General features: G+C 39.1%; 2 protein-coding genes across 2 annotated transcripts; one reads left to right on the top strand and one right to left on the bottom strand.

The window, feature by feature from the left end:
- Positions 1–3653: 3653 nt before the first annotated feature.
- bet1 (Bet1 golgi vesicular membrane trafficking protein) lies at positions 3654–6345 on the top strand. Its single transcript, XM_085446105.1, has 4 exons — positions 3654–3826; positions 3985–4091; positions 4268–4324; positions 5592–6345. The coding sequence occupies exons 1-4, from the start codon at positions 3808–3810 to the stop codon at positions 5745–5747; spliced, it is 339 nt and encodes a 112-aa protein (XP_085302231.1). The 5' UTR covers positions 3654–3807; the 3' UTR covers positions 5748–6345.
- LOC146683298 (putative acyl-CoA dehydrogenase 6) lies at positions 6280–25845 on the bottom strand. Its single transcript, XM_085446104.1, has 9 exons — positions 25621–25845; positions 16368–16488; positions 11317–11446; positions 10387–10493; positions 10093–10260; positions 9724–9897; positions 9162–9323; positions 7588–7738; positions 6280–6772 (listed from the first exon to the last, which is right to left on the bottom strand). The coding sequence occupies exons 1-9, from the start codon at positions 25822–25824 to the stop codon at positions 6682–6684; spliced, it is 1308 nt and encodes a 435-aa protein (XP_085302230.1). The 5' UTR covers positions 25825–25845; the 3' UTR covers positions 6280–6681.
- Positions 25846–25940: the final 95 nt, after the last annotated feature.

The following is a 25940-nucleotide window of genomic DNA, read 5'->3' as shown; positions in this document are numbered from 1 at the left end:
CTAATCTCTTATATCATATTAGCTGTCTCCTACGATATTGGCACAGAGCTAGGTGAGCGATGATGTATGAGGGGATAAGAAAAGCTCATCACTGCTAAACAGCACCTCTAGGATTTTGCAAATATTGAGAAACTCTTTTCTGTCCCATGCAGCGCAGATGGATGTGTCAGTAAGCCCGTGTTATTCAACCCACAAAGAAGATTTCTTTCCATTTTATGGTGATTGCGTTAAAAACTCTTCAAAGGAAAACATCTGTCTGTGTTTGCCTGCTGACGTGTACCACTTTTAGGCTGGCAGTGTTTAAAAGATGGTCATGAGATGCAAAAAAGAATCAGCGGTTTTCTTCTTTTAGACTGTTTTCCTATATTTAGTATGTCTTTGTGTCGAAGCGTGCGAATCCCATGAGCTTGGCAACCAAAAGCATGAATGATGACTGTTGTTTTTATGTTATGAGAAGAGATCCAGAGCACATACAGATGAACACGCAAGAAAAGTTTCAAACAACATTGAATTTCATTAAAGCTAGTGCAGTCTCGACATAATATGAGTCCCTGTAGAATATTTTTAATTATGATAGCTGAGCCCACCTCAGCTATCATAGAGAGAACAGAAGGACACCCCCTGTACAGGCTGCCAGTCTTTTGTAGGACTAACACAGGTAAAAACAACCATTCACACTGATACTCGCACCTGTCCTGAATTTTTAATAACCAGTTAACCTATGACCTGCCTCAACCCACTACACTATTCTCCCTTGCTAGGTTTGTTTCCTCCATAAAATCCACAACCTGCACACAAGACACTGTGTACTTGTTGGTCCAAGCAGCCTCTCCATCATCAACAGTTCTATGTCCACGGGGTCCAGTGAGTCTTTTAAAATTAGACTTAAAACTAATCAGTCATTTGAGTCCATCTGATTGCTCTTTGTGTTTCCTGTGACTTATTTGGACACAACTGTATATGTTTAGCACCCACTGACACACATTTATTTATTTCTTTTCTATTCCCTTGGTGGTTTTTTGTATTTTTTTTCCCATTCTACCTTTTTTTTTTATAACACTTTGATTAATGTGAGTTGTTTTTTTTAATGTGCTTTATCCATCCTCCTTCCCTGAAGGAGGAATACTAAAACAAGAGGCACAAGAAACTGACACAGATTCATATTCATAATGTAAAGGAAAAAAATCAGTCATATAAAACACCCTACATTTATCACAGCTTCAGACCCATTGCATGAGAATCAGGCGCTCAGATTAGAACCTCTGACATCCAGAGCCTGTGACTCTCTTTGCTAACAAAGTCTTTTGATGTCAGTGTGGCAAGATATGAAGAAATCTCTAAAGTTGTCAGGAAAAAATGGTAGGGGTCTGGCATTCGGGGATCTAAAAATTATTTGAAATGAATGAGTCGCTGTAGGGAAAAGTGACATTTCTGCTGCTCTGTAGTCTGAGTGCAGATTTGACCCCTTTAATGCAAAGAGAAGTTTTCAAGCACTCTCAGATATTATCACAGGATCTGCAGGTCACTGCTGCTGTTGGTGTCTAAGTTTCAGAAAGAGACTGCACAAATTGGATGGTTTTATTGTCTGAAAATAATATTAAGCTTGCTATTGAACATACAGGCGAAGACTGCTTACAATAATGTTGTCTAGACATAATAAAAGATATACTTTTGTGGTTACAATAACAGAGGATCTGTTGGGCATGGACAAAAACAGCTTTTCCAGGGAAGATGTTTGTGAAGCATGTTGGAGGAATTGTTGGTTTGGGGTTACTTTGTTGTGGGTAATGTGTAGATTGCAGTCACTTTGATTCAGTTTCACATCAAAGAGCTTTCAGATCTTTTGAGCCGATCTGTCTGAAAGTTTAAGGTGAAGAGGAAGTGGACCTTTTACCAGCATCATAATCCTAGGCACTGTAGCAAATCCACCATGAAATGGTTGAAAAAAAGGACAAATGGAGAGTGATGGAATGGCTTATAGTGGTCAAAGCCAAGATTTAGATCCCAGTGAAATTTTGTGGGATGTTTGTGCATCTGACTGCTTTCAGTCGTGAGAAGTAAGAGAAGGAATTCTGCTTGGAAGAGAGGTCAAAAATTACAGTGATCTGAAGTCAGAGACTGGTGGACAGTTATGCAAAATTCCTGCAGGTTTTTTTCCTGCAATTCAGGGACAACATAAGCTTTATATTGCATTAAAAAAGAAAAAAGCCGAGTTACTTTGGCTTCTTTCGATATATGACTATAACTCTTTAAATACTGTCACCTCACAACGGGCTTGAGGCACACAGACTAAAGCCTGATGTGGATATACTTACTTATGAGAAAAGCTTCCCTTTGTTAGTGGGTTTGTCAAATTTTAAAGTGAGTTACATAGCCTTTGAAAATTTCCCTGCAGGGATACACACTTGACAATATGCTTTAGAGCACCGCGTCAAATATGTGACTCGGACGGCAGTACTAGCCTTCCAAAGGCTCCAATTTGTCCCACTGGATGTCTTTGGAAATTGTGAAAACTGCAGTGAAATAATTACATTTTTAAATAAAATACACTGCTTTTCGTTTTATTTTGTCAGCTTTACTACACACGAGTAAAGAAAGTCCACATGTTAAAGTTTTGTGCTCTTCAAATCAATCTTGTATACGGAACGAGAACAGAAAAAAGAACATGTTTTTTTGGAAATCGCAATTATTTTTAATGAAGATTTCTCAAATTGTTCATCCGTTAAATGAAAAGAATAATTTAACAAAGAAAACCCAAAACAATACCTTCTGTCGTCTGGAAAATATCAAGGGGAATTGAGTAAGTGGTGTCTTTCTCTGATGCTTATGCTTTCTTAAGTACTTCTTGACAGCTAAAGAATGGAAACAGTTTAGATGGGTGTTGTTTTATGCAGAGGTTTTACTGGTCTGGCCCACGTGAGATCAAACTGGGCTGTATGGTATGGCCCATGACATAAAGTAAGTTTGACAACCCCACTGTGGGCACACTGTAGGGTACACAGACAAATTAACATCAGACTATTTTTGTGTGGGCCTTTCAAGTTGTATTCTATAACATATGTGCAACCCTGGTACTGAAACCTATTCAGTGTGGAAAATAAAAAGACAAAACAGGGAATTACTTGACAATAAAAACATTATAAAAAAAATAAGTGACATGATTTAGGCAATTACTAACACCATGTATAGTATAAAGGTCAGACCTCTATGACATATTTTGTATTTTTCCAATGTTTTCTTATAAGATTGAGTGTCACTCTAACAATTACACTACATTTACTACATTTATATTCCATTTCAACTGCCAACTAACAGTGATTTGCAACACTGTACATAAAAGAAATGTATAGAAAAAAACATCACAAACATATAAATATTATTAAACAACATGTTATTTTTCCTGAGTATTTATTTGTCACACCTTGAAAAGTTAAGGTAGATTTTGAAAGTTGCATAAATTAATCTAAATTAATTATTATTGTAATGTATTGAAACTGAATGGATATTCAGTATGACAGTAACAGGGTTGCACAAGGCATACATACATTACATAATGAGCAATTTATATATATATTTTTGAAACTGATTTAATAGTAATTATATTTGAAGCTCATATACAAGCTCACATACGGTTTTCCTTTTTACTCGTTTTTCTCCATTTGTCCTCGTCGGCCGCCGTAGGGTGTCGTGGCGTTTGTGTTGTGAGCAGACGTGCTACAGTTACCGGATCAATCAGAAGTCGAACTTCCTTCTTATTTTGTCTTTTAACATAAACCATTGGACAGTGTTAGCTTCGGTCGGGTCAAAATGAGGCGCGCCGGACTGGGTAAGAAACAAACAATTAAACCAAAGCTTCTCTTTTCTCATACGTAGCATTTGTTGCTAACTAAAGCTAGCTTATGTTAACAAATGTTTGTTGTTTGGTACTCTGAGTACTCTGTTGTTCACGAACGCTTCATTAATGCTTAATGTATTTTAATACAGGTGAAGGAGGCTCTGGGAACTATGTGGCTAGTGGATATAGTGTATACGAGGAAGAAAATGAACACCTACAGGAGGGACTCAGGGCTAAAGTCAACGCTTTAAAAAGTGTAAGTAACTGCTGATTACGAGCGTTTTGTTGTTATGTTTAACAGTCAGTAAATATTGCAGCAAAGAGTTTAATATAAATGACTCAACGGTTTCTGTATGTACTCAAAATGTAACCTAATTTCTTCAATTACTGTGTTTTACAAGTCACGTAATCATAATGAATTGATTTTTACAGCTCTCCATTGACATTGGCACAGAAGTCAAATACCAGAACACAATGCTGGACGATATGGTGAGTTTTACTTTGGAGTACGCTGGACCACTTGCTGCTACAGCAAAAAATAAATAAAAAAGAAGCAACATTTAGTGTTGTCTGAGGTTGGTAGGGAGCTATTTTTTTCTGCTTTATGTGTTGTTTTATGTTGTCAAATCAAATCACTTTTATTATCACATCACATGTGCAGGTACATTGGTACAGCACATGTGAGTGAAATTCTTGTGTGCGAGCTTCACAAGCAACAGAGTTGTGCAAAATACAATAATGTAAACAAGCAAAATACAAGAATGGCTACATCTGAAACTAATAAATATATGTACAATATATAATAGTATATGTATTCCTGGATGTGTATACTAAATATTTTTCTACGTGTGTGTGTGTGTGTGTGTGTACACATATTTTACAAATTAAATAGAGTAAACAATAAATAAAATATATAAAAATATACAAAGTTGAGACATGTGCAAAAATGTGGCATTACTGTACAGTATGGAGTGCATAATGTTAAAGTTCCAGTAGTGAAGGTGAGGTGTCTATGACGTGTTCAGCAGTCTGATGGCCTGGTGGAAGAAGCTGTCTCTCAGTCTGCTGGTACGGGACCGGATGCTGCAGAACCTCCTTCCTGATGGAAGTAGTCTGAACAGTTTATGGCTGGGGTGACTGGAGTCCTTGATGATCCTCCCCGCTTTCCTCAGGCAGCGCTTCCTGTAGATGTCTTGGAGGGAGGGAAGCTCACCTCCAATTATCTGTTCAGAGCACCGCACTACTCGGTTTGACTTATTGGTCAGAAGTCACTAAGAAACCCCTCAAAACTAAAGAATTTGAGTAAATGATTCAGATACCATCACTGTAAACTTCAGAAATGTCTCCTAGCACTTGGATATTGTTCTCCGCTGGACTTCTGTAATCATGTAGTCAGGGTGGCTGTAGCTCAGGAGGTGGAGCAGGTCATCTACTAATCAGAAGGTTGGTGGCTTGATCCCTGGCTCCCCCTGGTCAGCATGCCAAATATCCTTGGACAAGATATTAACCCTAAGTTAATGCATCATTCTGACCCATCCATTGGAGTATGAATGTTTGTGAATGTTGGTTTGTAAGCACTTGAAATCATAGAAGAAAGTGCTTGTGTGAATGGGTGGATTTCGCATATTGTGTTAGATGGCAGAAAATGTCGATAACAAATCGACTAACCCTACCTGGCATTGAATACTCAAGAGTAGAAAGGTGCTATATAAGAATCAGTCTATTTACCACTTTTCTTCTCTGCATCTCACTTTAGGACACAGACTTTGACTCCACGGGCGGCCTGCTTGGTGCCACCATCGGCAGAGTCAAGAAGCTGTCCCGGGGCAGTCAGACCAAACTGCTGTGCTACATGCTGCTCTTCTGCTTTTTCGTCTTCTTTGTCCTGTACTGGTTTATCAGGTTGAGGTGATAGGAGGATCTTATTGGACTTTGCTCTTCCAGTTTGTGCTTCAATGACACATCTGAACCAGACCAGGATAATAAAGAGAAAAGGCAGGGATGTGGGTTTTTTTTTTTTTTTTTTTTTTAAAGTCATTACACTTTAATATGTGCCACAGTGTCAGGCTTTCAAACAATGACTCGAGAAAAAGTGTAGAAAGGCCTACCAATGCTTTTTAAAGGAGTACTAAAAAGTATAAGTGGTTTAGGACAATGTCTGAGAAAATCAATAATCACAGGAAATGTAGTGCATACTGTATGCATAGATGAAGCAGACAATATCAGTATTTACGGTGTTTATACTTAATATCTGACCAGTTAACCTGGATTGAGAAGAGCATGATTTATGACTATAGACGATACGGCAGTGTCGAGAACTGTAATCCTCAGCAATCAGCTGAGTTCAACTTGTTCAACAAGTTATAGAATGATCTGCATAATCTAGTGTATGCGCTAGATTATGACATTCTATTGTCATAAGACGACCACACGTGTGACAGTAGTGTACGTCATTGTTTCATCTTTATTGTAAAAATATTAATGTAAATAAACAAATTTTATGCTCTGGATTAGCTGGTGTAACTTCATGCTGTTGGATGTGCTGAAATGTCTTCAGTGCGAAAATCTCAAACATAAAACAATTTTTATTAAAGAACATTATTTTTCTTAATTCTAAACAATAATTACATAAGTAACAAATTACATACAACCAAAACTGCATTGTTGCACGTGTGTACAGACAAGGAAGGGGGGGGGGGCTTCATTATTCTGTGTGATTGACCGTATGAGGATGTCTTTATGACCACATACAGTATTGTTAAAAAGGCAAAATCTCCTCATCTGAGTAACTGATCAAAGTGCACAAATCAGAAGTGATTTTCCCACTGGGGTTAGCGTTGATTACATCACTTGCCAGGTAGTGTGTCCATGTACTTGCAGATGATTCCCAGCATTACCTCATCAGCTCCTGCACCAATTGACATTAACCTGGAATCCCTGCAGAGAAGGAAAATTCCTTGTTTGTTTTTTTCTGTCACAATTACAAACAGGAAGCTGCATGTAAGTCATTTAAATGACCCAAAGTTCAGTCACTTTTGGTTACACAATCCGGTTGCATTATTTGCCCTGTCACTAGATGTCAGCATCGTGCAAAACAAAGACTTAGGAATCTGAAACTAAGTGTTACTTGATTAAGCACTAAATAACTGAACGGGGCCTCAGAAGTTTTCAAACAGTCCGTAAAAGTTGCTTCTGTTCATCTGGTTGTAGCGTTTTCAGTGGGAGAAATGTTTCGTGACTCATTCAAGGGACTTCTTCAGTCTCCGCTGACTGCAGGTTTCCCCGACCTTATAAACAGAACATTTGCATAATGATTTAATATCATTTTTGGGATGTCCTTACCTGGATGATTGAGCATGCATCGAGAATTTTCAAGCATTATTAATAAAGTGAAGCCAATCATGTTTGCAATTTTAACATTAATTATTAAGAAATCACATTAAATCATAAATGATATACATTAACTATTATATTTAAACAATAAACAATAATATACATTAATCAGAAGGCTTAATTAAAGACCTGCAACAAAACTGAATGCTGGTAGAAATAATATATCCTAACAAAGTGCATACAGTAGCTGCTGAGTCATGGATTTGGGTTAGATATAATATTTTTTTTCTGTTTTGCAGAGAGTAGTAACTTGTGGCTACCTGGTTACGTTGCATTTTTATCATTTTCAGATATGACAATAAGGAAATCCAGATTAGTTACGTTAGAGTGAGCGTGTCTCATGCCTCATTTCATCTTACCTGTAAAATCGGCTGACTAGCACATCACTGGTGTAGCCCATCCCTCCCCAGTACTGGAGACAGCTGTCGCCCACTTCTCTGGCAAGGCGTCCCCCCTTTAATTTGGCCATGGATGCCAGCTTGGTGACATCGTTGCCTTTAATATACAGCGCTGCAGAGGGAAAACAAAAGATAGCCACGAGCCGGGAAGAGTGTAAAAAATGTCCAGGTGGACAGAATGAAAAGAGGAAAACAGACAATAAAACAAATGTGTTTCAGTTTCAGATGCGTCTGGCTCTGATTCAATGTTTTGCCCCATTCAGGCCTTTTCCCAGTGCAACTGATCAGTGCCTCTATTGTAGGAACCCTCTAGAGGAACATGTGTGAGCCGCATGATTTCTCCTGTTTCAGCGTCTAAAAAAAAAAAGGATTTGTGTGTCTGTGTGTGCGCTTAAACACCTGCACCAAACAGTCGCAGGGAGCTCTGCTTTCTGGGCAAGCAAATTTTGACTTGAACTGTTCCCAGTCTGATGAATTCACCCAAAGCTACTGGCCACTGAGGGGGTTTTAAACTGAGAGACAAATCACAAGAGCTTGGACAGCGACCCCACGGATGCAGACATGCATTCGTATTATAAAGATGGCCATGTGAAGCACTTGGACTGCATTCTGGCAGAGCTGGGCACGTGCCAGAATGCAGCCACTGCTGTCCACTAAGCTTCATGCACTCTCAACCTGCTATTATACAAACACAATTCCAAAAAAAGTTGAGAAACTTTTTTGGAATTGGGTTTGTCTGGTTCGTTCCAAGGCGGAGGCACAAATCTCTCGGGGGGTTGCATCACAAAGGACATCCGGGGTAAAAACCTGCCAAATCAAGTATGTGGAGCTCTGGGTTCTGTGGTGAGCCCTTGTAGGGAGCAGATGAAAGTAGCTTTCTTTCATAAAAAAAAGATGGCAGGATCTGACTGTGACATCACGTACTTGTCTTTCAGAAATGCATAAAGAAACATTTAAAAAAATCAGTTAAGAAAATACAAAACAGAAAATACTACTTAGCATATTAAAATTGGAAATAAGCACGTTAATAAACAGAATGCAAAATTAAGCTAAAACGCAAATGAATAGGAAAACGTCACATCATATCTGTGCTTACATTTATTAAAATCTTTAATAATACTGTGATACCTTTAATGGTATATTATTATATATCATATCGTTTAAGCACTTCTATAGAAAATGCCATTAATCATATTCTTTCCTGCTGGTAAGCTGATCATTTTCCAGTGGACATCCATGGGGATTCACTCACTCTTGGAGTTGGCTGCTTGAAGCCAAACATAATAAAGCTCCTTTGCACAGTACTTTATGCTTTCAGAGTGCAGTTTCTAAAATAAAATAATAATAAAATGTCATTGTGGTACACTAGTCCAAGGTTTTCTTATTAGTAATGCAAACATACAGCTATCACATTTCCTGCGTCTTCCATATATCCTACTGCTCTGAACTTAGGACTAATTAAAAGTCACCCAGGTGCCTACATTACTGAGCTAATATTAGCATGTAGCTTTATGTTGTCTATTAAGTGAAACTACCTGTAGCACGGTAGAGGAGAGAGCGGAGCAGCTCGACCTCTGTCTGCAGCTCAGCCAACCTGAAGTGAACTGCCTGGTGATGAAGGACGGGATGCTTGAAGATCTTCCTCTGCCGTGTGTACTGGATGGTCTCCTGAATGACGTTGTCCATAGTGGTCAAGACTGGAGGTGACACGGGATTATTTTTAACACCTCCGCTAAAATGTGTTATCTACCTTTGCTGAAGACACTCTGGTTTGGATCAACCAAGCCAGACAGGCTAACATGAGCATCAGATCCAGTAAAAACAGCACAAATAGTTTCTTACGCATTCTGCCCAAGGCAACATTGATTCAAATCAAAAGCAAACAACTGCTTTACAAATTACTAGAACTATGTGTCCTGAGCTCCTCATTTATCTGAAAACTAAACGTGAAACTGAAATAGAGCATAAACTGCGCAAACTTCCAGTAAAATCCGTAGGAGGCTGATGTGGGGGAGAATGGGTGAAAGTAAACTTTAGATGACATCATATCCTTGGAGTAATAAGTAAGATAAGCTTCACTGAGTAAAGTCCACTTACTATTGGCCACTGCCCAAAGCCTCTCTTCCTGGAACTGAAGCATCTGATAGGTAAAGCCCATGCCTTCTTGGCCGATAACATTCTTACAGGGCACGTGAACGTCATCGAAAAACACTTCGGCTGTGTCAGATGACCACATACCCAGTTTATCAATCTTTCGGGCGATGTGCACTCCTACGGTGGAACAGACAGGAAACAGAAAGAACGTCAACATGCAATACAATATAATAAGTTGTTTTAGGGCGCAAAATTAAACAATCTATGTGCTTTCCAAAAACAGGCGCAACCGTGAACTTGGAAATGAATCACAGATAGTGGATTTCTGCAGAAAATGTCTTTTGCCAACTAAAACAAATCGACTAACCCTACCTGGCAAGTTCATGGGTAGACATATGAGTGATTTGTTCTTATGTGGGGGCCCGTCACTGGTGTTGGCGAGGAGACACATCCAGTCAGCCTGGGTACCGTTGGTGGTCCACATCTTTCCCCCATTGATCACATACTCATCACCTTTCCTCACTGCCTTGGTCTTGATACCTGAAAAGTGGTTGAGTGTTCAGAAAACTGGGGTTTAAATGGAAACCTCAGATTAAAAGACTAGACATGAACCCTTAGTGGAAATTAAAGATACTGGAGAAGAAGAAGATATAATATTAAACGCACTCGAAACATCAGAGCCAGCTCCAACCTCACTCACTCCAAGGCAGGCCACTTTGTCCCCACTGATGGAGGGAAGGAGGAACTCCTTCTTAAGCTCGTCCGAACCAAACCTGCAAACACAAACACACAATGACTATGTGACGCCGTCTCTTTGTTTTTCCATCTGTTGTTTTATTTTCTACCAGTATTTTTAGGACAGTGTCAAATGAGAGTTTCGTCAAACTCGTGTAACTGTGGCAGATCGTGTGCTTTAAAAAAAACACTGCCATGTTTGAGGCAATTACAGCTCCAGTGGGAGTGAGCTCACACGGTATCACTCCCACTCATCTGCAGCTCTTTTATACTACTTAAACCTCATCGCAGGCGAGAGTAGATCCTCTAATTAAGCTCCCGAGACTCTGACTGTCTGTTTCACTGAATTTTTGTCTTGTGTCACCAAGAGTTAAAGTAAAGGGATATCACGTAACAAGCCAAGGTCCTGTATGCTTGGTAACAGTTTGCTTCACACCAAATGGGCAAAACAAAGTATTACCAAGCATATTAATTAACATACAGCTTAGGGAGTGTAACTCTGATCAATGGCTGCTCACTAGAGGTATTTACTAGTTTAATAATAGTAAAAATATAAGAAAACTGTTTTACATGTTACATAAAAGAAGGAACGATTGACTAAAAGAAATCAAAAAAAATAATGCCGTTCACACAGTTCATGTACTTTTCCATAAATCTAAGTGTTTTCTATCTTTGATCTAAAGATTATTGACAAAAAGTTACTACGATATTATCCACAGTTTTGACAGGAGTTTTATTTTCTCTGTTCCCGTGTGACCATCCTCCCCACTGCAGGGAATTAGTTACAAAAGCAAGCAAAGCACCAACGTTCGTTGTAAGAATGGATTCAGAGAATGTGACGCTAGGTTTGCAGGCTTGTACCTGACCAGTGCCGGAGTCGTCATGTCAGTTTGTACCCCGATGGCCATGGGGATTCCTCCACAGCGGATGTTGCCCAGCTCCTCTGCCACTGCTGCACTGAAGCTGAAGTCGAGGCCCAAGCCTCCATATTCTGCACAAGACAAAACACATTTAACGCTTCAGCGCATTGTGTGTATTCATGAGTATCACTATTTTAGTCATTTAAACTTAAGAAAAACAAATGTGGATCCTTACTGCGAAGCACAAAGAGGCAGAAAGAATGGCTTACAAATCCTTTCCTGTGTCACTTCCATCTATCCTCTATCTCTAAAATCACCACGCTCACACATGCACGCGCAATATACGCCGGTATACATACATAACATTGTGATCTGTTGGCACTGGAGCATGCACTCAGATTAATTAAAGGGTGTTATGATTAACGGTGTTATCTGTAATTATGTGTAAAAAGCACTGCTGGGGGATCAGTAGCTCATGTGTTCTACTACCATCTCTAATCGGATCTTGATCTCTTCAACAACCCATTTGCAAAAAAGAAGTAAAGAAACCAAAAACTGATGTCTATTTTCTTCCATTGTGGCAGTGGGGATACTTCCAAAGAGCAAAGGTCTGTAATCGAGCTGAATGCTGTATAATAAACGTGTTTAAAACACACATTTATGTCAGTTGTCCTCACCAAGACCCATCCCTTATCTTTATTTTGCCTTTTATCCTCAATTAAAATGAAGCACCTGGTGTTATATTACATATTTAATGCGAAAGGACCAATTTCTATCTGTTACTCATGGAAGCAGGAAGCTGATGTACCCGCATTTATAATGAATTTTCTCTCAGCTTGGTTTGGCAAACAAATCCTGTCAAAAGAAAAAACACAATGAAGATAAACTGTCATTCTGCAGTACAAAAATATATATAAATAATTAAAAAAATCCCTCAATTATCATGCTGGTCAAGCAGATTTAACCTGACAGTTATTCGTTTAGGACAAATGTCCTGATGATAATGACCAGACAGTCAAATGTAAGAAGACTAAGCATTCGTGAATGTTCGATGCTGTTTTCTCATTACTAAATACAGCACAGCAGCCGCTGAATGATGGATACCAGCACTGACTGACAATGAATAATTATGAGTGAATTTACCACACAGAGGCTGGCAACTCAAGAAAAGTGGTTTCATATCACCTGCCAGACTAGTTGGGGAATAATGGAAAGCGCAGTCTGTCAGAACGTCGAAGACGGACAGCGAATAACAGAAAGAGTCAAATAAATTGGGACAGAGAAAAGGGAAAATATATAGGGACAAGCAAACAAGGGAGTGGGGGAGCCAAAAATAAGAGGAAACAGGTGCAGCTGTGCAGAGATAAGTCCCTGAGCCCTGGAAACCCTGCAGCGGTTAATGTGAACGAAGGGAAGCACCGAGGTTTATCCCACTTTAAACAAAACAGCAGGCTGTCTGGTTGAACAAGCAAGCAGAAGAAAAACAAAGCAAAATCCTGTCACAAATGTCAAACCCATACACATATGTCTGCTCAGGGAAGCAGATGTTCCTCGCTATAGGCTCCCATAGGGTGGAGCGCCACGTGAAGGAGAAACACAAGGATGAAGAATCTGGGGATTGAAGGTGCAGCACAGAGACACTGCAGCGATGATGGGTGTAACACACTGTTATTTCTTTTATTTCTCTGAACTTAATATTGATATGAGGAACCCGATAATAAAACAGGTCACTTGTCCCTGGATAGGAAAGATGAATCACCATCATAAGCCCTTCTGCAATACTGTCCTGTAATAACTATTACAATGGACACAGGTGCCACTGTGCTGCTTTGTCGAGTCGCGAACGCGTGCATCATTATCGTCCTCATTACAGTGTCACGTCATATTAAAACCACTATGCTAATGTTTCTGGACAGAAAAACCTTCTGTAAGGTATTCATCAAAGTATAGGCGAAGAGAAAAAGTGAGAGAAAAGTAACACCCTGGACATACGAGTCTCACCGAAAGGTTACTCCTTTCAAATCCTGCACGAAAAACACTCAGTGGAAGGGGAAAACGCACGGGCTGCCAGGTTCTATCTGTCAGGCAGGACACAAGGCCATTTCCACTGTACGGTCAGCAGATACCTCTCTGTCAGGGAAAAGGAAAATAGTCAGTGAGCCAAGGGTCATCCTCTTCTTCTTCCTCAACGTGGCTGCCTTGGGAAAACTTTTGTTCTCGTGTTTTGAAAGGTTAAAATGTCTTTCCTTGTGCAGGGAGAAAGAGCAGAAAGTAAGTCTTCTGACTGCACACGGGGGGATTTTCTTTATGGCTTTTATTGATTCCTATTTTTAAAAAAACTGAGAATATGAGATTCAAGCCCTGCCTTAGATCTATTTAGTCAACAGTGTGTAATGCTTCTTAAATGTTAAGCTACCACTGTCACTACTGCATTTAAATAATATTCTTTAATTCCTATTTTAGGCTTCCTGTTAGAGTGATTTGACATTTTTCTGCACAGCCCTTTAAAACCTACAGTTTGTAATGTCAACACCAACTGCGGAAAACTAACGAAAATGGTGTCACAACATTTCAACAGTTCATGCAAATCTTTTAGTGACTGCTTTATATTTACTACGCATAAGATACCTTTCAGTTGTTTGCTGTGCAGAGTTTTGTTCCCGTGCATTGAGGAACAAGCTGCCCGATCGCAACACACTTTCACATTTTTACTACAAATATATGTTTTTGCAATGACTGACTCTTTGCTATGTACTTCTGAAGAGTTGTATTGCACTGTATTTAGCTTAAGCGCTTTTCTCATCAAGGGCAAACACGTCTCTCTTTCACTTGATGAATAACATCTAAATTAAACAGACTCCTAAATCCCTTTTTCCCATTCCTGTAATCCAAGCGTCGGAATCAATTAACACAATACAGAACTGTGTGAGAGTCTGCTTCATTAGTCGGCAGCTTATTGTAGTTTTTCTGACAGCATGCATTTTCACAGAGTGGAATCGTTGATCTTTTTTCCGTTATTATTAAAAGATATTCAGCAAGACGAATGAGTAAAGGTGTAAAATGCATTGTTTGTGCAGAAAACAGATGTCAGCCATGTTTCCTGGGGGATTTTAAAGAGATGCACACTCCACAGACTGAAAACAATTATATGATACGTCATGATGTCTGTGCAAATGAGGAGCTAATACCCCTTACATGACACAAAAGCAGAAAATCACTGCGTTGTGGTGACAGTGTGCGTAGTTAAGCATGCTTTTTCAGTTTTAATCATTTCTGAATTTAATTAACTCTCTGCAGCACCTCGAGGAGTCATGAAGCAGTCACTGTGGTAAGACAAACTGGGCAGGAGTATCCTTTTCTCTTTATTGCAGGAGAAAGCAATATTGATGTTAGCACCACTCCAACTATATGCTGCACAGCAAGAATACATTTTCGACCATGCCAGTTTGATGCCCTTAACAACTGTCATTTAATGACTGTTGCTGACGCTGTAGTTTCAAATGGCATCTCTTAAGCATGTTTCTTGCACCATACGTGATTGCAGTTAATCTACAACCTGATCATACAGTGTGTCTTCTCACTGCGAGGATTCTCCGCTCTAATCTTGTCAACTAATGCTTAATGCTTGTGTAGTCAGCACATTTTAATTCCCTCACCCTCCCTTCTCTCTGACCTACAGGCTTGTGGTGCAAACGTCTCACTGTCCAACAATGTTGCTCACATGCTTTTCTTCTATTCGCCGTCAAATGTCAGAAAACGAACGAGATCTCGAATATGCCAAAAAAGACCAGACGTGGCTAATTAATTTAGAGAAACTGACCTTATACTGTGGGAGTAATGCAATACACTAGACATAAAACATCTGCTTTTGATTATCAAACACTTCCCATAAGTCTCGCTTCATATTCATAATGGATTACACATAGAACCGCACACATTTCGTGGTCCTGTACTGTAAATTTCTCACTGCCTCCCACCATCTCAGCGACGACCCAGCTGGATATACATCTGGAAAAAAGGATAGTCAGTTTCAGACAGCTGTAGTGGGATGCTGCTGTGACACCAGCACCCATCATCACAGTGGGAACATTTGTAAGCCCGACTCATAATGAATGGCTGTCAGAAGCAGAGAAAAGCAAACGGACCATGAATTCAGCTGTGAAAGAGATGTGCTGCATGTTTGCTGAAGCAGAAATGGTCAAAATGGGCAGACGGCGGAGGATTCCTCGGTTTGGAGTGCGCTGTGGGATAATGTTAGCTATGTTACAAATTCATCATGGGGTTTTTGCAATGGCAAGATAAACAGCTTGACCAAGCAGCATTTATCATGTAGACTGAGGCCTGGATGATTAATCAGTCTTCACGTCTGCATGGATTACCAACGGGAAAGAGCAAGAAATATAAATGGACAAAAGTCTGCGTCGCGACATGCCCTCTAATACTGCCAAAGTCATTCTTGTGTAATAAATACACATATTGCAAACATAAGCCGAGCACCGATTGCCTTTATACTTTTAAGGTCAATATAAAGAAAATAGGAAGCAAGTAAAAACCACGCCAGTTTGTTTTTTTTAGCACTTTGCATGCTTAGAGAAAGTCATTCTTTCATCTTTTTATTATTATTCATTTCCTAAAAATACCCTCGTGTGTAAGACACAACAAAAAAGCAAAATGCTGCACTAAATTTGGCACCTTCGTGCGACGGCTATTATAGCTTAGATCTCGCCGTAGAAAACAAGCTTTCTCCAAAATAAAGGCTTCTGAGGCTTTTGATGAAACAAAGCCTTTCCTTATCCCTCTCCTCCTAACAATGCATGAACCCCACCAGATAATTAAACTCGTCGTTTATCAAAATCACAGGTGTTGGAACCCATCCCAGAATACACTGCAAGTCTCTAAGAGATCTAACAACAATGCAGATGGTTTCATTTCACTCATGTGCCATTCCATGCCAAACCTCACAAAAAACACGAGTGAGGACTGGACACTATCCTAGAAACTGATATTAGAAGGGTTTACTGCATTACCCGAAAGAAATATTAGGTGTCTTACCAACTGGTTTGTTGACTCCTAGAAATCCTGCATTTCCTAAGATCTTGAAGAGCTTGTGGGCTGGAAACTTCCCTTCTGCTTCCCATTGATCGACGTAAGGGTTGATCTCCTGGTCGATGAGCTATGGCACAAACACCACAGAAGAGAGGTATGATGTTGTATCTGTACTTCTACTTTACGGTGCACATGAAATCTTTATATCTGTTTCTTTGAATTTTAAGCATTTGCTATTCTCAACATGTATATGCTATCAGTGCACGCTTGCGTTTTGAGGGCTTATGCTGAGCACTTTTGTACTGATGCAGCTGGAAGCTAATATTGTGCAGATCTTTAGTATGCACTGAATGCCAATATTTTAATGACTCAGTGTTCTCCCCCATCATTTTGTTCTTGGCACTGCAGGAAAAACCTCCAAAGTAATATTTAGATCAGCATGCAAAACTAAATCTCAGTGCTGAAACCCATACCAATGGCATTCTTTTTGGGTTAGCAGCCACTCCATGTACTCAGCCACAAAGCCCGGGATACAGCTGCCTCAAAATGAAGGATGACTGTGGCATGTTTTATGATTCTAGAGTGGAACGAAAAAGCTGTAAAGCTTGCATCTGTGGTCAAGGGACAACTTTCATAATCTAAGAGGTAAAATGATGACTTGTTGAGGTACATGCTAACATATCATATATATACATACATACACACACACAAAAGTGAGCCTAGCTTCATGCTATTTTTTTAAACTAAACTTAACTAAATAATGATTTATATGCGAAGAACAAATGTTTTGTGGTCATCTTGAAACTCAAATTTACATAATATCCATCAACACTGAGAGCAGCTTTTGCTTTTGTCTCCTGAATCCAAATGAAAGCTGCAGTGTCCTCTAACAGTGTTTTCTGAGTCATCAAAGTGTCTGTAGTGAGTATAGACCAGGTTGCACCCTAGTTTTTCAAGCAGACTGTGAAATCATTGAACTCTGGTGCCATGATTCATTTCAAGCACCTGGAAGTGGTCCCCAGATGGTGAAGCACCAATGAACTCAAATACTTCCCAGAGAATAGCTACATCCATAGTGTGGGTTACAGTTCATCTGGTACCATGTTTGTCAGTTTCTAAAACAATTCTCCCTCACACAGCAGGTCTAACAGAACATCAACATCTTCTGCAAAATAACCTCAGCATCAAGTGCTGCCAGGCAAGCGAATCAATTAACACGTAAACACAGAAAATAAAAACTTATGTGGTGTAACTGTACCCGTCCATTTTTTAATGTTTCTAAAAATCCACTGAGAATCAGAATCAGAATCAGAATCAGAATACTTTATTGATCCCTGGGGGAAATTATTTTTTGTTACAGTGCTCCAGTTTAAACCAACATTAAGACAAGACAGACAATACGCTAACTAAGAATAGTACAATATATACATATATATATACATACATACATACATAAGTCACTTATAAATAAATAGTTGGAAAAGAAACATGTGTAGTTGTAGCAGCAAACAGTGTGTTAAGTGGATGCGTTGTACAGGGAGATGGCCACAGGCAGGAATGATTTCCTGTGTCGTTCAGTGGTGCTTTTCGGTAATCTCAGTCTCTCACTGAACGAGCTCCTGTGACTGACCAGCATGTCATGGAGTGGGTGGGAGGTGTTATCCAACATTGTCTTTATCTTGGACAGCATCCGCCTCTCCGACACCACCTTGAGGGAGTCCAGCTCCATCCCTACAACATTGCTGGCCTTACGGATCAGTTTATTAAGTCTGTTGGCATCTGCGACCCTCAGCCTGCTCCCCCAGCATGCAACAGCATAGAGGATCGCACTGGCCACAACAGACTCATAGAAAATCCTCAGCATTTTCTGGCAGATGTTGAAGGACCTCAGTCGCATCAAAAAATAGAGACGACTCTGGCCCTTCCTGTAAAGTGCTGTGGTGTTTTTAGCCCAGTCCAGTTTATTGTCAATGTGTACTCCAAGGTATTTATAGTCCTCCACAATGTCAACACTGACCCCCTGGATTGAAACAGGGGTCAAGTGTTTCCTGGTCTTCCTGAAGTCCACGATCAGTTCCTTGGTCTTTGCCACGTTGAGCTGCAGATGATTCTGCTCACACCACGTGACAAAGGAGTCGACCACAGCCCGGTACTCTGTCTCATCATCCCTGCTGATGCATCCAACCACCGCAGAGTCATCAGAAAACTTCTGAAAACTTTTCTGATGACTCTGATGAGGCATCTTCACTTGCTATTTGTTAATAAGCTTTCTTTAATGGGCCATGTTTTCAACAGAGCCATGACTATTTGCTCCTTCACTGTTTCTCTGCTATGTACTGTATGGTGGAAAAAGCCAATAAAAAGTAATGATTAAAAAAAAAGACATATTAGGTAGAAATGGGAATAATTAGATTCAAGTCTCGGCCAATAAAACTGAGCTCTGAGAAGTCAAAACTATTGGATTATTTCTTTGTGTTTCTTTGATTAAATGTTCAGTATTAAAGCGTTCAGAAGTTGTTGTTTTTTTCAGGATTGGAAAAAGTCACGCACACGGTCATTCTCAGCTGCCAAAACACCCAAACCCAAACCTGCCAACTACTGAACAAGCCAAAAGCAACATTCTGGGTGAGAAATAAAGAAAACACGACCATCATCATTTCACCGTACAGAACAGAAAACAGACGATACCTTTGACACTGATACAGTGCGCATACCTCGGCTGTACTCTTTTAAAAAAGGCTCACTTACAGAACTTTTCAACACAAGAACCAACATTTAAAAAAAGGAAGCACTAGTTCTTTTTAACGTTCAGAACCTGCGGAGGGAAAGGGAGTGTCCATTTGTCGCTGGAAAGGGAAACATAAATGTCATCTGGGAGCAACCCAATTCTTACGAAGGTTATTGTGTAGTCCCTTTGCAACATAACAGAAGAATTTCACATCACTGACCTGACATGTAGTTAGGTCAGGTCACAAACATTGCAACAAAAAGTCTTACTAAATGTCCAATTTGGAGAAAAAGTCTTGAAAGAGTCTAAAGTCAATGGAAGTTTAAAAAAAAACGAGGTGAAGGTGCATGAAAATCCCTGACTCATTATTAAATGGGAACAAAAATAATAATAACAGATGACTCATTCTTGCTTTTGACCTTCTGAAGGGGTATTTTTTCTTCTTGCGCCTTGACATACATCATAATTGAATGTCATACAATTGGGGCTGCCACAAACGATTTTTTTGATAGTCGACTAGTCACCAATTATTTTTGCGATTAGTCGACTAATCAGATCATGCATCCATTGGACATAAAACGTATAGATTATTGCACCAGCATGCATCTACTCTTATATAACCATCATTAGCTTACAGCTTGAAGTGTTTAAGGTATGTGCTAACTAAAAATAAAGACAAGATGATAGTTTATTAAATTTTAATGACATCTGCAGATTGTTTCGGTGAAGTTTAATAAACTCAGCCGTCTGCTCCTTGCTATCTAAAATATAACGGGACACCGGAGTATATTCTCGAGCATCTCACACTTCTGATAATCAGTTGTCTGCTTGACGTTTATTCAACTGTGTAAAAAATATAACTTTAATCTCAGCCAAACCGATTTACTCAGGTACAAATAAAATACTAAAAAAAAGCCAAACAATAACATTTTTAAGTTATCTAAGTGACTTATATATCATGTTTAACCTGAGTAGCGAAAGATGGCGGTGGGTTGAAAACATTTGCCGGGAGTCCGGTCTTCTCACGGGCTCTAGTGAGCCTTGCCCCCGGCTAGCTATCGAGCTAGTGGGTAACAGACGTCTCCGAAAACGTCAGAGCTCTTTTGAAAATATGTGGCTTGATAAACTGAGCAGATATTTGAGGTTTACACAGCTACATTCTCGCCTGAAAATATGCTAAACTTTATTTTGTGACCCAGAAAGAATAATAAGAGTAATATTAAAACAACTATCTGCCGCCATTGTTGACAACTGCGCTGGGCCGCGCTATGAATTCTGGGACACAGCTTCTTCTTCTTCGGGGTTTAACGGCAGCTGGCATCCTTGTACATGCAGTGCTGCCATCTTCTGTTTCAGTCCGTTATTACACTCTTAAATACTACTACTTATCCCTGTGTCTTTTGGGATCTTACAAAGCTTCAAACGACGCGTCGACTACTAAAACAGTCGTCGACGATTTTAATAGTCGACTAATCGTGACTAGTCGACTAATCGTGGCAGCCCTACATACAATGCAGCCCATATCAAAAAAATCATTGTATTTTCATAATACTGTTATTGTTGATCATAATGAATTCAAAACTTATCAATACATCCGGCAAATTACTTTGATTAAGTGTGACAAACCTTGAAGCCTATGAGCAATCTGTCTATCTTTCTGCTGCTTAATTAATATTCAGAGTGCAAAATGTAAAATTATCCTCTATGCAAAACATCAAATATATTAATAACAGACTACGTATCACGGGCTTTTAAGGTAACTGTAAGTAAACATTTTTCTTCAACCAGCTGTATCAGCTAATTATAATGCCATTTCTATCCTTCATTTTTTTCAAATGCTTATTATTATTATTAGAAGACATTGAATATATGTTCATTGCTATGCAGATGACACTCTATATTTGACTCTATATGAAGCCAGATGACACAAATCAAATCCAAATTCCAAATTCAGACAAAAAAGGGTTTTTATAATGGGTCCTAAAGACATCCTAAACATGGTGACTAACCTGATACTAACTCTCGATGACATCACCTTGGCCTCCAGTAGAACTTTAAGGAATTAGTCATTTTTTCACCAGGATATGTCTGTCAGAGCACATGTTAAACAAATATGAAGGACTTGCCTTCTTTTATTAGATCACAGAGACCATATTTCTCCCATACTGACATTCTCATTGGCTCCCTGTTAAATCCAGAATTCAATTTAAAATCTTTCTCCTTACATACAAGGTCTTGAATAAACAGGCCCTATATTAGTGTGCCTTTTGTCCCATCTCTCTCCCAGTAGGTCTCAACAGACACTGCCCCTCCCTGAGCCTGCCAGGGTTTCTTCCTGTTAAAAGGGTGTTTTTCCTCCACACTTTTGCCATGATCTTGCTTATAGTAGGCTGTCTGATTGTTTGTGTTTCTGTTTAATATTGTATTAATATTACCTTACAATATAAAGTACCACGTAGATAGGAAATAAATGTAAAAATTGACCAATTTTACAAGACAAAAATAGAAAATAAAAAAGCCTTACTTCTTACATAAAACAATAAAAGACATTACAGGCCAATCACCTTCATTGTTGTTGTGTAATATCTCAGAAATATTTGTATTTGTTGACCTGTCAGAAATTCCCGTCTGACAGGTCAATGTGAGTAGTCTCTTCCTATAATTTTTTGCTAATTTTATCTGTTAAAGCACTTGAACTTCCAGGCACTGAAGATGTAGTCATTCTAATTCTGAAAACTAATTTCCCGGCAAGATTCTAAGATGTAAACGAACCCACTCGTATTAAATTAGTTGTGGAAACATTGGCGTTGTGAGCGTCTAACCTTCAGCAGTAACAAAAGGATTTCCTAAAACCCCGTTTGACACCTCTAAACAAAGACAGTACGGCTCTTTTAATAAACTGCTCCCCCTTGAGTTCCCTTTCCAGCACTTCCAACTTATTGTCCTGTATTTCCTTTTAATTTTTATAAACCCTTCCCAGTTTTCCCAGTACTATTTTATTTTTGACCTTCTGGCATCCTTAAAAGGTTTAGTCAGACAATAAACTTCCTTCTATTTACTACAACAGCTTTGCCTTAAATTAAGCTCTTATTGTTATTTTTTCAGACTTTGTTGCCAATGTCACTATAGTAATAGAAATTATAAATGAGTCAGACTAATTACTAATGGTTCTTATCATTTTTTTTAATACCATCATTTGGAGCTACTAATATTTAGGCCCTTAAAAACCCAAAGCTTTGAATGCCAGGAAGCACAAACTGTAACAAAGGGACAAAAAACCCAGAAATCTCTGATAAGGAAGGCCAATACATAATTGTATTGGCATCAAAATGAATCCAAGACACCCGAGGCCCTTTAAATTATCTCAGTTAAAATGTAAAACCCTCACTTAATGTGTATTTACAACCTACCCTTGCTTAAGCAAAGAGCAAAACAGTCCATCTCACCTTCTCTGCCTGGCCTTTTAGACAAACTTAGCAAATAGAAACAAACTAAATCAAATCAACAATCCAAAGTTCAGGTCTTCTGTACAAGAGAATATTTCAGGGGCTTGTCACTGAAAATATAAAACTGGACTCACAAACAGATTCTCCCCCATCACACAGCTGTGACTGTTAGTTTTCAACAACCTCAATAATAATTCTGAAAATGCCAGTGTTGGGTTTATCTAGGCACAAACCCCGCTGGAACACGAGACCAACTAACTGCACAACAAAACAAGGCAAGACAGAGCTCTTTGTCTTTGTGGCTCGCGAGGTTAGTCAGTCAAAGTTGAGGAAAAGATTCCTTCACCTGAACTCAACCAACTTCAACTGATTCCTTTGGCTACTAGGGGTGGGGGAAAAAATCGATACTATGTAGTATCGTGATATTTTGTTTGCTAATAATGTATCGATACAGGGACAGCAGAAATCAATATTTTGTTACAAAAAAGGTTTTTGTGCTCAGAGCATGTTGATCCTTTTTCTGAGCAAGAATCCTGACATTCCTTCACTGTCCAAATGTGTTTAACTTGTTTTTTGGCAGCAATAAACATGACAGTTTACTTCTTTTAATTTAAGACATGTTTTATTTTAATTAAGTTTAAAACTTTTTTATTTAATGTAAAATTATATTTTGTTTTAATTTACTTTCAAATTCTTCAGTTGCTGAAGGGGCTGCATAGTTTTCATATTGCATAGTTCAGAATAGCTATAATTGTACCAGATGGTTGCATTCAGTTAAATTGGGACTAAACTGTAATACAAACCGTTCAGTTTGTCAACAATAAAACTGACTGAAATGAGAGAAAGACTGAGTGTGAGACTTTGATATTAGATAAAATGAATATTGATAAAGTTTACCTTTATGTACAGAATCTGAATATCGCAAAATATTTTAAAAAATTGCAATAATATCGCATCGTGCGTTAAGTATTGTGATAATATCGTATCGTGGGATGTATGGTGATTCCCACCTCTATTGGCTACATCACTTTTTATTGTCAGCAAGCAATCATTCTTGAATATGCAATTACAAATACTTTCTTAAGTATTCTTAAGCAACATCACTGTCTGTATTGTGTGTGTGTGTGTGTGTGTGTGTGTGTGTGTGTGTGTGTGTGTGTGTGTGTGTGTGTGTGTGTTTCCAGCCATACATAGACATACGAATTTCAATGAACTTAAACTGTATGCAGAAGTAAGCGTCTTGCTAAACTATAAGACATGACCTGCAACAGGTCATGTCTCAAATACATATTTAAAGGTGTGAACTCTCGAACTTTTAAGAAAATGGAACAGTGTGGTTTCAAAAGCTATAATGGAACTATAACGTCGAGACTGCTTCCGCTCATCTCATGGTACACAAGTGCACACAGACTCTTATCAGACCTAATAAGGATAGGATACTTTATCAGCATACAAATGATTAAATAAGCATAAATGACAATCTTAAATGATTAATTCTGACAGCCAGCCTCTATAGCCAGAGGAAGAACACCAGCTCTGGCTCCTAGATAAGTGATACGCACTATTTGATTCCCAGCCAACTATTTATTTGATACAAACAAAAATGTGGTCTGTTTAGGCTAAAGTACATTGGCCTGATTACCTGTTTAATGTGAAGGCCATGACCCACTCATTACTCCAATCACCATCAGTATTTATCTAGACACAAAAATAAACCACCAACAAACCAACTGATATCAGGCATTTGGGGACTTGTCCCCTCAAACAATGGTTTCATTGTGACCCCAAATGTGACTTAAGTCAGAGCACAGTCATAACTGTCCTTCAAAGAGGGCTAATGGTGAAAAACATAGACTTCACCTCTAATATCCTATATAAATAACTTTTAAATGTGCTCTTACTACTTTATTGTTTTATATTTATCAATGTGCACACCAGCACGCCACACCACAGCTTCTGATTATTCATTTAACAAATAAACATGCACATCAAAACCTTCCGTTTCCTTAAACAGCTCCTTGAATATAACAAATCTGAACGGACACATATAAACATGCTGTGCATGTTGGCGAGAGCATGGCTGACATTAATTAGCAGGATGTGGGAGTGCACGGTAGGTCATGAATCCATACAAGCTGGTGTTGTGCCAAAAAGTAATTTACTGTATATGCCAAAAGTCTTCTGCAAGTATTTAAACTATGGAAAATGAGTTGTTGGCCTATAATTTGTCAAACATGTCGTTTGTGAATGATATCAAGTCAATTTGTGCAACAATGAACAACTTCTGGTCACAAGGTAGAAGCTGCAATCATTTTTTTAGCAAAGAGACTTTCATATATCCTTTGCTTATCCAGGTAAAAGCACTCATTGAGATTAAAAATGTTTTTTTCAAGAGAGATCGACCAAGAGGGCAGCAGAAATTGCAAAAAGTACAACATAACATTTCTATAAAGATATTTCAAGTGGCCAAAAAGGACTGTATTGCTTGCACTAGAACACTAAGTAGGTACATTAACGCGGTCTCTTGCAAAAGAACGTGGCTTATTGCAAAAACAGTTATTTCTTTATAACACATATAACCTATTAGTAATTCCTGTTAACTACAACCTATTTACCAACATGAGCAAAGATATTAGACATTTAAAAAAAAAACACATGGAAACACCGGAAATCACCTTTTGACACAACCCCGGCGGCTGTGTTCGTCACTGTAAACAGAGTAGCCTTAGCCAACCTGGCGTTCTGTCTTGTTCTTCTTCTGTCCTTCAAAACATGCATTATTTGCGGACACATAAAATAAAACTACTTTTCAAATGTAGCGGTAACAAGCACTAAAAAGCTGGACCTAAACACTGGCGCCTGATTCCTTTGTGTGGGCATGAAGAGCAGACAGGAGACGTCAACGCAGCTTAGCGGAGGAGCAAGCTAGCACTGACCTCTCACCTACTTTTACTTTACTGCCCCCCGCGCTCATTTTAGGGTCATGTTAGGGAGAATAACACTGCTGTTGCAACTGTCTCTTCGCTAAAAACATGCTGTTTTCGTTGTTGTCTCAAAACTTCCTGGTGTTAGCAGTCCTGCATACCTTTCTGAGGGACTCCTTTAATGCAAAGTGCTCTTGTGTGTAGATTAAGTGGTCGGCCGCAGTCTCTGGGGCACTGGACTTTACTTGTTTAGATGACACTTTCTCAGTCAACAAGCGGGCACCAACACCCAGTGAAGTTAACTTGTAAAAATGACGGCTTCTGACCAGCACGTTTAAACGCAGGGCTCCTTCGCGCAGCGCCATCTCTGTTGACAACAATATGTACGTGTGTGCGCATGCGCTGGTAGGAAGTTCTCACTGGGTCAAATATTAACCCAGTGGGAAAGTAAAATATTAGCAGAGCTTGACTTCCCACCATT

The sequence above is a fragment of the Copadichromis virginalis genome, linkage group LG22 (assembly GCF_057382275.1).
Source record: "Copadichromis virginalis isolate Kocher_CV1m ecotype Utaka linkage group LG22, C_Virginalis_male_GT1.1, whole genome shotgun sequence".
NCBI lineage: Eukaryota > Metazoa > Chordata > Actinopteri > Cichliformes > Cichlidae > Copadichromis > Copadichromis virginalis.
The sequence above is the reverse complement of the archived record's forward strand: the minus strand, read 5'-3'. Positions and strand labels throughout refer to the sequence as shown.

Coding starts and splice junctions, on each gene's coding strand:
- bet1 (XM_085446105.1), top strand. Junction 4,092..4,267: donor AAGTCAACGCTTTAAAAAGT/GTAAGTAACTGC, acceptor TGATTTTTACAG/CTCTCCATTGACATTGGCAC. Junction 4,325..5,591: donor ACACAATGCTGGACGATATG/GTGAGTTTTACT, acceptor ATCTCACTTTAG/GACACAGACTTTGACTCCAC.
- LOC146683298 (XM_085446104.1), bottom strand. CDS start 25,824: ATGGCGCTGCGCGAAGGAGCCCTGCGTTTAAACGTGCTGGTCAGAAGC. Junction 10,494..11,316: donor ACGACTCCGGCACTGGTCAG/GTACAAGCCTGC, acceptor TTGTGTTTGCAG/GTTTGGTTCGGACGAGCTTA. Junction 7,739..9,161: donor TCTCCTCTACCGTGCTACAG/GTAGTTTCACTT, acceptor TTCCCTCTGCAG/CGCTGTATATTAAAGGCAAC.